This window comes from Manacus candei, unplaced genomic scaffold, assembly GCF_025592945.1.
Source record: "Manacus candei isolate 608988 ecotype Guabito, Panama unplaced genomic scaffold, ASM2559294v1 h1tg000069l, whole genome shotgun sequence".
NCBI lineage: Eukaryota > Metazoa > Chordata > Aves > Passeriformes > Pipridae > Manacus > Manacus candei.
Window position 1 is genome coordinate 3,213,751 of NW_026138117.1, and position 12,219 is coordinate 3,225,969.

The 12,219-nt window shown below is 39.5% G+C and overlaps 1 protein-coding gene across 1 annotated transcript in view; it reads right to left on the minus strand.

Annotated features, from left to right (window-relative positions):
- Positions 1 to 6,516: 6,516 nt before the first annotated feature.
- Positions 6,517 to 12,219, minus strand: part of VWA3B (von Willebrand factor A domain containing 3B) — a 68,151-nt gene continuing 62,448 nt past the window's right edge. Inside the window, exon 28 of the mRNA XM_051806840.1 lies at positions 6,517 to 7,429. Coding sequence (XP_051662800.1) covers positions 7,245 to 7,429 — 185 coding nt within the window. The 3' untranslated portion in view covers positions 6,517 to 7,244. The remainder of the gene's footprint in view (positions 7,430 to 12,219) is intronic.

Consider the following 12,219-nt stretch of genomic DNA (forward strand, 5'->3'; position numbering starts at 1 on the left):
GCAGCCGAATTTTACAGGTAATGGTCAAACTGGTCAGATTGGTCATTTGAATGCATTAATCTATTTTTAAGTAATACAAGGTGGGTAGGCAGGGAGAGAAAAGGATTACTAGTCAGCCATACTAGGTTACTAGTCAGCCATAAATTTGTCACTAGGAAAGTTCCTCTTGGTGGACCCTGCACAAAATGTCACACATTTATGGGAGAAAGGATTCTCAAAATTCCCACCAACTATGAAAAATGATGGGGCTTTGCTGGTTTGTGCCACTTAAAAAGCACACCCTCTTAGGCTTTTCAGTGTAACCCATTTCTCTGTGGAGTTAAACTCTGCAATCTCCTGCTGCTCTTACAGCCAGAATTAAGCTAAACATTCCACAGTAACAAAATGAGAAAGAAGAGGCAAAGAAAATTAATTTCCTGGAAGACACAAAGGAAGTCTGTGTAGCTTTTGTGCTCAGGATGACAGCAGCGTGTAGCTGCTCTCTGACCATGAGGGCTGGCAGAGCTGAAAGGACCAGCAAGCACAGCATCACTCGTCCCAGCCAACACTAACATGACTGAAAGCATTTAGCTATATATTTAATTAAGGGAATAAACAGGAACACTCAGCTGACAGCATGGCAGGCGTAATTGTCTGGAAACATATTTTTAAATTCATGTGCAAAAATATTTAAGCACTCAATGCCAAGCTGTTACGCTGAAGTGCTGCCTCTTGTTTGCCAAGAAAAGGTCTGAGTTTCCATCACCTTTGTAAAGCAGCTGCACAATAGAAAGGTTGAGGGTAAATCTTGGCAGGAATCTTCTTGTAGAAGATTTTTTCTCCTCTACTTTCTGTCCATCTTATAATTTATTCACAGACAAATGACATACTGACCCCCTGTCATCTCTTATGATGTAAATAAAAAATGGTCTGTAAGTACCAAAATATACTTCTGTTCAGGAAGAAATGGACCAAGATAAATACTGAAAGATATAACACACCCTGCCTTGGTGTCTAGTCTGCCACGATTCTGTGAGTTATCTATTAAATCCCAAGGCACCTTGCCTTTTTGTGGACAATTCAGATTCTGTATCCATGACTTCCTATAACAGCCATACCTACAAAAACTTGCATAGTCCCTGTATTTTGTGTGCTTATATTTATATTTTTAATACTTTTCATGCCTAGCAAGGGCAAAGCTCTTTCAGTTCAAGGTGACTTTCATGTTATATCAATGAAAACAGGAGAAAAGAATAAACAGGCAGCACCTGTGGGTGGTAAATGAATGCAGTATGTGTGAAAAGACTTCCAGAACAAAGCCAGGCTCTGCAGACAGGCAGACAAGGTGAAAAATGTGAAGTATAGTAGAAAGAAAACAAAAAATTTTCCACTGTATTCCCATCTATATTCACTACGTTGCCTGAATTTGCTCCCCACACACATTTCTTGGTATCTTGGGTTTCCATTTCAGCCATGAAAAGTGAGTAGACTCACAGTACCTTGTATCAGAAAGAGCATGGGGAGATGGTAATTCTATGAATTGCTGGCACATAAGGAGACTGTCTTCCCCTAGAAATCCCCTTTCATGTTCCTAGCAAACACAATCCCACTACATCTCAGCAAGCAGGGAGACCAATGCTCCAAGGCCTGAAGGGCCAGACCCTGCACCAACTCCACCAGTGCAGGACCCAGAGTGCAGGAGCAGCCCTGACAGTGTGGCACCATGTACTGCACCAGCTGTGGCTTCAGGTAGGTGCTAACAGGGCAATCCAAGGAGGATGCAATGTTAGTGATTTAATCTGAGGAGAATGCTGAGCTTGAAAAGTCAAATTTTTATTACTTACTGCTGTTCCAGATTTTGTTTTCAAGCACAAGCACCCAAGCTCTGCTTTAACTCTGAGCCTACTAGCAGCTGTGTAGCTCCAGCAGTGCAAGGTGGATTTTAAACCAGTGCAGGCTACTTCTCAACAGGGCTGACTAATGCTGAAATAGCCACCATCATGTGGCTTCTGGTTGACTAGGGGGACTGACAAAACTGTTTGCAGGAAAAAAATCTGCCTGGAAAAGTTTAAAAGGAGAGGCAAAAATATGGTAACCTATATGTGAACTCAGGTGTGCCATGCTGTGAACTCAAAATACATTCCAGAACTAGGGAGAGCTTGGCTGGAGCTTGTGAGCTCCTGGGAACAAACCTTGCTGCAGGTTTGAATGTCTGTTCTGTATCTTTACAGCAAAACCAGGGAAGATCTGCCAGACTGTTTAGGTTAGCCCTGAGTTTTTTTCTCAGCTGAGCCTGGAACTCACAAGTTATCTCAGGGGAACTAAAGGTGCTGGAATTAGCCACAGCCCTAAAATCAAAGGCCTTCCATCTAATCTTGCCTTGACCACTCTTGTGAAATTCAATTACAGTAATTATTTTTTTAAAACTACTGAAAATTAGGACAATAGTCCTAACAAAATGTCACAGAAGAACCACTCAGGTGCTGGGGAATAAATGCATCAATGAGATCAAAGGCAAGCTCTAGGAAGAAAAAAAAAAAGCACCTTTGCAAATGAGTGCCTGTAATATATCACCATCCTTCTTTTTATGCTGAACCATATAACGGTTGCCTGAAAAATCTTATATACCTGTCCATAACCATGTCTCTCCAGATGAAAGGCTATTTCTAGAAGAAAAAGATATGAGCAGTCTGAGAAAAAGTTCTAAAATGTTCCTGTCTCATCAGCTTCTCTGAAAACTACGGCATCTCCTGTACTAAATCTCCATCCCTCTTTGAACTTTCCTCTCTGCTGGAGATAAAAAACATAAAACAAAGATGAGGTGTGAAGCGATCTCCAGTCTCCTCATCACTGTCTGACATAGCAAAAACTCAGCTTACAGTCACAAATCTGAGCTCAAGATCAGTGCATGCAGGTAGCTGTGACTGTGTCGAAGCCTGTGTTCTGAATTTCCCAACATCCTTTCCTCAAAAGCCTCAGGCAGCTAAAGACCATGTGGAAAAGAGGGAGGCAGAGAGGCAGCTACACACATGCCACAATGCTCAGCTGTGAGTTATCTGCAGGGGAAACTGTCTGGAGCAGGGAATGCTACTGGAGATGGACAATTACCTCTTCTAAAGCTACTAAGGACTGAGATGTGGGACAACTTTCAGAGGAAGGGGTGACACTGCTGGTGCTGAGGCCCCAAGCTTAAGAGCTGGTTGGAGTAGAAGAACTGGGCAAAAAGAACTGCTGTTCAGTTTAGGCCACAGATGTGTTTGTATTTGCTTGCTTTTGATCTTTTCTTACAGCCCTGTAATTAGAAGACTGAGCTTAGAATATATTGAAATCATCCCTCACACAGATTTGCTCTCCAGCATGTTTTCATTAAATTGGAACCTGGGCACTACTAAGCTGGGTTGAGGTGTGTCTTTGCAGAACCAGCAAGGCTTCATCAGCAAACTACTTCTTGTAACTTGGGTAGGGACAGCATTTGCTCCAGGGCTAATGTGGGGAGGACTGGCATCGCAGGCAAAGCCTGCACCGTTTTCTGCTGAGCAGCCTCTTCTCCCAGGAGAAGCACCTCATAGCTGAGGGAAAACCTCAGCTTTGATGCCAACACCCTCATTTTATCAATGGGAGAGGGTTACAGTTGGGCCCCAGATCCACTCAGAGCCATGTGGATGTGTGTTTAAGAAGAATTATTGGATCTCTCACAGCACTGTTTATCAAAAGACTGAGCCTTAGGAGCTCAGCTGTATTTATGCAGCAGCCAAGGGAAGCAGTGTTCTCACTTGCCTAGGCAAGCAAGGAAACAGCCATGGAGGAAAAGGTCCTTCGCATTCTTGTGCAGATTGAGTCAAAGTTTCCTATACAAACTTCTGTGAAGCTGCCCTTTTTCGTGGAAGATAGGACATTGCTCTGATTTCATGTTCACAACTGAGTAGGAGATTACTGATGACTTTCTAAAGGAATTAATTTTCAAACACTTTTCCACTTCCTCCAGTTCTAACAGCTGCTCTCATAAAAGCCTTTACTCATATTTCCCCTTTTATCTATTCTTACTTCCCTTGGACCCTGAGAGTTTCATGGCCACACTACCAATAGGACAGTGAACAGGTGTTCTCTCCCTGTGTGTTTCATGCCATGCTGAATACAAGGGGCTGAGTCCCAGTCCCTGGATCCAGAGTTTGATCCAGAATGGCAAATACAGGTGGGAGTGAATATTCTTTTCTGTTCCTTTGTTTGGGGGGTGTGTGTTTGTTTGTTGTTGCTCTGTAGACTATCTTTCTTTACCAAATAGTAAAAGTGCTATCTTTGTAGTTGGCCAAGAATCACAAAGAAGGAATCTAAGCACAGTCTTGGCAACCCAAACCCCACCACTGCCATCTTTGTATGAGGCAGTATGATGAAGAAGCAATCTGGTTTTTTTGATGATCCAGTTGTGCTCTATTGACAGAACCTGAGATTAGACCTTCCTGGTCAAGCTCAGACATATGGCAAATCTAATTGGAAAATTCATCTTGTTGATAGATCATCATAACACTACTTGTCTCTTTAAAACAGATGGAGGAGAGAAACAAGCATATGAAAACATAACCTCCTGTACATCTGCACCAGGGTGTGGAACTCAGGACAGAGTCCACTTTGTGCAAAGGGACCAACAGGAATGTTTGAATGAAGAGAATAAACCATACTGGCAGTTTCCAAGCTTAATACAAAGCAATGCAACAAAACATTTAACCAAACTCAGGCAGGAAAAAGGTCTTGTGGTCCACAGTAGGGAAAATTAATATGTTACCCCATGAGAGGTGCTTTTGAGGTCAGACAGCACACCCAGAAAGGAACAGTGAAATGGATTCTTAATAACAAGTGAAAAATAAACTCATCCATCACCATCCATATTTTTATAATAAATCAGTTTTTAAATGTAACTTGTCTAAATAACCAACAATGATTGATGACCACACTTTATGCAGAAGAAGAATTAACCATTCAGACTACCTCTGCTGCCAGTTTTAATCCTGCTCTTGGTTAACATTTCTCTTTGTATTTCTCACAAATATGTATTGCATGCAGTGGAATACTAAGTTTCTTGAGCCATTTTTTTCAAAGGGATCTTAGTCTTTATCATTATGGGTTGGCATACAATCCATCTGCACTTAACAGTATGTACATACAAAATTGGCCCACACTCCATTTTGTTCATGCACTTGGAATTACACATGCTCAGCCTCAAATACACAGTAATCACAGATGACACAGGTGAGATGATCACGTCTCTGCTGAATTAAGTCTGTTTGAGACACATCTTCTGCAAAAAATGTGAGTGGGTAAATTCTAAAATCTGTGTGATTGAAAGTCATTCTTGAGAATAAAATAGATATCTAAACTTTTCATTTAGAAATTTTTTCTACAGCCATGCACAGTGCTTTTCCATCTATTGGTAGTGCCATTTCCTTCAGAAAACAAAAATATTCTTATCCACGGTAGAAATATTTCTTTCCAGCTGTCCTGTCCTAGGTATAGTTATATTAGTGATATCACTTCCAATTTTTCTATTGTGTAAAAAAATCCTCAGTGACTCCCTAAAACCAAGGACTCCATCTGTGTATCAGCTCTGTTCTCCAAGAGAATACTCCAAGACATGATGGAGTAAGGAGCCTGACTTGCAGAACAGAAGGTAACATGATGTATGCAAACTGGAACTTCAGGATAGACCATTTCAGAATTACAGTTTTTCCCCAGGTTTGAGTCTTCCCTGAGTCAGGCCATGCAGAAATTTCAACACTCTCATATCTCCACTGAAGTATCTTGGCTTCAAGGTCATTTTGGCTACACAAACTATAATTCTCCTTTACTAAATAAAAAACTCCGGAGTTTTGCGTTTTATTTTGTTGGGGGATTTTGTGTGTGTGTGTGTGTGCTCCAAACTGTGACAGAAACAGATCTCAAAACCTCAGAATTTCCCCAAAACTGATAGGTCAATGTTCTTCTGGGAAATATCTTCCCAGACAGTGTATACAACTTTCCTGGCCAACTGTACACCTGAACTAGCTACCTAGAGTAGCCAACTGAAATACGCCTGAAGGAAAAGAGATAAATATATCCTCAAAGACTCTGTTTGCCTCCATTGACCACAGAAATACAATGTTTTTATACTCTCTCCTAAATGATGGCACCAGGCTATTCTCATTTTGTATTAACGGCCGTTAAAAATGTGAAGCCAAGAGTGTGGTTTGAGATTTTCAGTGTGTTTGTAAATAGAAGCACAGCCAAAAAATCAAGAGAAGCAGGGTATTTAGTATGGTACTTTTAGTTCTCCTACAGCAGGGGACACACATTCATCTGAAAATAATGTGACACCTTCTCCTTCTCTGAGTTGCTCCTTGAGATTTGGTAATAAGCACCACAAGCAGCTCCAGGTGCTGTCCCCACACTGGCCTGGAAAGTGTCTCTTCCAGCTTTGCCATAAATCAGATGTGACCTTCCTACATCTGTAAAATCAAATCAGAATATCACACTACATTTGCTGGATAGAGAAAATTAATCTTTACTTGGTTTTGGGGGTTTTTTTAACTGGGTTCAGTCACCTATCAATTATTTGGGATCTAGAGCAGAGACGCTCCTAAATATGTCTGGATGCAATTCCTGCTTTCATGTATAATGCTGTAATACTGAAGCAATTCCTCTGCCTCCAGAGTAGCACTCTATAACAAACAACCCTTAGTCTACGTCTGTGTTACTAAGAGGTTAGTTTTCAAGGGCAAAGCACCTCAACTGTGTTCTCATAGGACAATCCCCATCAGTGGAAAAGCTTTAGGACAGATACGTGTAAAAGTCAGCAACAGTGGACAACTGGGTAAGCACCCTGCAGCAGGTCTTCCCAGCTGCCTTACAGACTGAGGCTCTGCAAAAGGAGTTGTAGGAAAAGGTATTTCATAAGAAAGACTTACAGTTAGTAAATCAAATAGTTCTACTGTAAGCACAGAGTAATTTGGAAAAGACAAATTTTCTGTTCTCTTTTCTCATATTGATACTACTCAGCAGCACAGCTGAACCTCTGGCACTGTTTCTCTTTCATACATCCAAAGTAAGTCTGAAAAATAATTTATTATTAACTAATAAGTTTATTTTTGATTCAAGAAATAGAATTTCACAGTTGTAGATGCTAAAAATCTTTTGTATCTGCAGCCTCATTCATTCCTCCCAAGCTCCTGCATCACGCACCCTTAATGTGGCTTCCTGAGCTCTGTGCAGTGGTGCTGAGGCCGGATTGCCAATCCTCACTGCTCCATGTTGACCCTGATAATCCGGCGGATGTTGCTTTTACCAGGCTCTGGAGAATTTTCTGCAGATGGACTGCTCAAGCAACAGCGAGACTTCAGTGAGTTGGGTGTCGAAGGTCTTGGTGACTGCAGAGTTTGACACCTCGATGAACACCAGGGTGATGAAACGGAGAATGAAGATGCTAGGAGAGAACAGGTACTCTTTAGTGAGAGAACACACTGACCCACCGTGAGCTTGGATATTACAGTTCAAACATCCCTTGAAATTTATCATGAAACAAATAACTCCATGACTATATTAATAGAGTAGCAGTCCTGTGTAAAGGTGCTTTTCACTACTTTCCTTTCTGCTTTCATGCCCATGAGTTCAAACCAGTCTGATTTTTAGGTATTTTTAAGTATTCTCATTTTCTAAGCTTGTAGCTGTTGTTATTCACAGGCCAGCCTTTGTTCTTACTCTTCCTCTGCTGGGGACAGGGCCAGGCTATATGGACCTTTGTCTGTCCAGTACAACCAGGTTTGTCTTCTCTGGTTTTCTATTTGTGTCACTGAAAAGTCACTTTTTATAGTCATATTAAATGAGACCACCAACTACCAGGCACCCTCCTGGCACAGAACAATGACAATCACAACCAGACGATGAAAAATGAAAGAGAATAAAATAGGAAGAAACAAAGTAAAACAAAAGTGTTTACTCTCTTCTGCTTCATATATTTCTTTAGAGGGGATTTTTTGGTTTTCAATGATCATATAAGAAACACTTGTGTAGTAGAAAACAAAACTGTGGGAGTCATCTGAAAAATAAAGATATGATATACAGGGTGAGGAAGCAAGAGCACAGACCGACTACATAAAGAGTACAAGATTTGAGTAGGATTAGTTTTAGGAGTGACAGTCATCCATAGCTACCACTGAAACTCTGAAGCTGTGTTTTAAAAATCAAAAGTGTACCTTTGAAAATTGTCTTATAAATGCACATTGTCAGCACTTAGACACACAAAAGGAGCATTCTGTCTCTTCTTCAGCATCCTAAGAGACAGGAATCTGGAGTTCACCTGTGTGAGGGTCAGGAAATTTCTTCACTGTATCCTGTCAGTCTGCAGCACAAAAACATTGCCAGACTGATATACTGAAAGGTATCATGACTATACTGTTTCCCTGAGTAAAACGAAAGATGCACTGTTAAATGACTGCTCCCATCACATACAATTCACAAACTGTTTATTTTCTTTACCTGGTGCACATGCTCTCTATGTATCTTCCCAAGATGTTGAAATAACCCATTCTGGACTTGCTCCCAGGATCTGGACTGAACTGCCCTTCCTCTCCACCTTCAGATACCCCAACACATGCCTCCTACACCAATGGCACTTTCTTTCCTTGCCTGTCTCCATGTTTCATTCCTTACAGAGAAAGAGATGGAAAGTTTAGCACACTTTCCTCTTTCCATTAGCTGACAATGCTGAGAGGAGAGAGTGGTTCCAGCCAAGCTGTACCAAACAAAAGAGACAAGCAAAAGCTAAATCTGGAAGCCATTGGGGAGCCCTTAACCACACACAGCTGCAGTAAGGACCATAAGCAAGCATAGCTGAATTGACATCAACTGCTTATTAAACAAGCCATGACCAACAGATGGGAACACTGCTTTTTTATGATAGCCTTCTCCAAATGCTGAATGAACTAGCTTGGAAAATGAGACTGGAAAATGAGTGGGTGCTAAAAATGTTAAATCCTACTGTGGGAAATCCAGCCAATCCACTAGACTGCCAGATGCCACAGCTGTTACACTCTTGAACCCAATTCATAGGAACTACATTTGCCACATAAAAGGATAGAAAATGTGCATTTTCAGAGGTCTCCCAACTACTCCATATTGCCAGTTATTGTAATTATCAACAAAATTGCTTCAAGCCACATCTCATTATAAATGAAAAGGAGATTTTGTCTCTGTTAGCTATTATTTGCTAATGCATCAGGCAGTGCAGTCTATTATAAGTATCATACCCATCCTTCACTCCATATTTTTTTCCAATTTATTTTTTTTACTAGATACAGATTTAGAAAATTGACAGGGAAATCACATGTAATGAAGATTGATTTCAGAGGTCATGTTCATTATAGAACAGAGAAAAGACTAGAAAGACAGGGAGAAGAATTTTTCTATAGAAAGAGATACATGATTTTTAAAGTATCTATACCAACAATTATTGCAATAACCATGAGTGGAGTTAAGTATCAATGATCTTGTTCCATCAAACATTATTACTTGAGTTACCTGGACAAAGAATCATTAGCCCACTAACAGTCAGCAGAAATTTGCCAGGCCTTCATTCGCTCTCTTATAAACTTACAGAGCTAACTAACACAGTAAGAGAGGCAAGCATACACATCAAAATAATAACGTTTCAAATATAATAGTTCTGGAAGAAATAAGACAAAATTACACTTCAAGACAATAATGAAGCTAATATACACTAAATAACTGACAAAATTACACTTCAAGACAATAATGAAGCTAATATACACTAAATAACTAACAAAATTACTTAATCTTTATTCACTTCCATTACTGTTGTTTCCCTCAGTGGGAACAACAGAAATGGGTTGTTGATACCTCTTAACTATCAGAAATACTTTAACTGAGCACAAATCAAACCACAAACATTCCAAAATGCTCCTTTAATTCATACAGGGCAGCTGTATGTGGAAATACAAGGGTTTATGGAAATAAATGGCTTCATCAACCACCTATATAAGAGCTATGTAGCTGAATCCACATTATCTTGGAGAGCACAAAAATCCATCTCCATATCTGGCAATGCTCATTCAAGTTGAGGAGAACTTCCTGATATAACAGATGAATGTACACATGAAGTCAGCAGAACTGTAGGAAGAAGTGCTGATTGACAGACTGAGTAGTTACGAAACATAGCTCAATCAGACTATTAAATATATACATATATATGGATCCGGACATAGGAAGTGACAAGACAAACCTTTGGAAAGAAAATGCAAGAAATACTGATGGCATTGAATGCTTTTAATGCATTACACACATACACACATAAGGAAAACTTGTGTATAAATATGAAGAAAATGCCTTTACTTCAGGCAAACAGGTCAAGATTATCGATCTATTTCAAAAGTTAAGATATCCAAATTATTTGGGTATTCGATATAAAGAGGAAAAGAACATGTGGGAGAATTATACAGCTTTCAGATAAACCAGTTCCCAGTTTAACAGACTGTCTTAGAAATCTCAAAAAATATAAGTATAACCTAGTTACCATAAAAGGTATTTAGCTACCAAAGTTATTATTGCAGCTATTTAAGATATTTCTCTGAGATGCTGACTCTATTTTTTAAAAATGCCTCTGTTATAAACAATCAAGAAATAATGAAGTATTGAAAGCAACTACTAGGAAAACCTGGAAAGGGATCACTCTGATGAACATTGGTGTGTCAGGCATATGAAGGGCAACAACCGAGATTTCAGAGTTATGCAGGGTCTGAAGATGAAAATAGAATGTTTCACCTTATAATTACTTTTGCTATTTAGGCTCCTGACTTGAATATCCAGCCTTATTTCAACATAATAAAAACTCCATTAAGGGAAAGTCCATTGCTAGATATCTGATATTTTTAATATCTGGTCCACAGAGACTAACTGAATAATTCATTAGACCAGCAGAGCTTTCCAACTTCTCAGCCATGTTACTTAACACTTACATCAAAGTCATTAAATATGACTACTACTATGAAAAGTGTTAACCTGTATAGGTGAATCTCACAGATCTGGTGATCAACATATACTGAACTGCCAGGCAGTAAATGTAAGCTAATAGCTCATACTAGACTGAACCTTGGGTAGAAGGAAAAAACAATGCCAGGCAAATTTGTTTTATTTATTCTCTTCACTCTTTAAAATGAAATCCAGTATTAACACAGTTAAAATAGATGTGTACGTCAGAAGTCAAGTAACCCATTTGATATAACTTAAAAAATTATAAACACAAAGTGCTGTGAAACATTAACATAGTACAAAAACGGGCAAATATCTACACCTGAAGAGAATAAATACACAGTCATGTATAAAGACTGAAATGAAACCCTGTGAAAATGACCACATAGTGTTACTTCATCAACTCACTGACTTTTCCCTTTCTGATAAAACACAGAAGGATATGTAAATGAAAATACATCTAAATAAAAAAAAAAGCCATATTCGATATTCATGGTATCATAAGAAGAGGACAGGGTACTCTATTTAGCATATTCAACCTGCATAGCACCTTGAAGGCTTGTTAGAGTACTATGAGATTATTTGCTAAATCTAGGCAGGATTAAAATGCACAGATAACCACTGCTCTTGTTTAATCTTTCCTTCAAGCTGCATGGAATCAGTTACAGGACTTGCTGATCACATTAGCATTATTTCACATTTACTCAGTATCTGCATCTCAAGATGTCCAATAGGACGGCACCTGGGATAACGAGGATCTCCAGTGAAGCAGCCCTACTTGTGGAGCTGTGGTCTCTCAGACAGCTACTGGACAAGGCCAGCACCTCTGTTCTGACCAGGCCACTCCTAAAATGCCAATTATATAATGGGCACCATAATATCCATTAGAAACAATGTAAATGGAATTTGCAGACAGTCTTTAAAAGATGAATGAGGACATAGAAGGAAAATTCAGAGGAGTGAAATCAAGTTGATTGACAATGTTATGATTGAGTGAATCTAATAATCCACTACTTCTGGAGGTAAATAAATAATGAGGATGTTAAGAACATGTTTAAAATGGTACAAGGAGATACACCTAGCAAGTATGAATAAAAATTCTCTTGTCTTTCCACTGACAATATGATCTTTAAAATGAAGAGCTGACTGGCATGTAATGGCAGACATACACTAGGCCAGGGCTCCACTGCAGAGTGACAAGGAGTACAGATACCAATATCAGCTTTAACT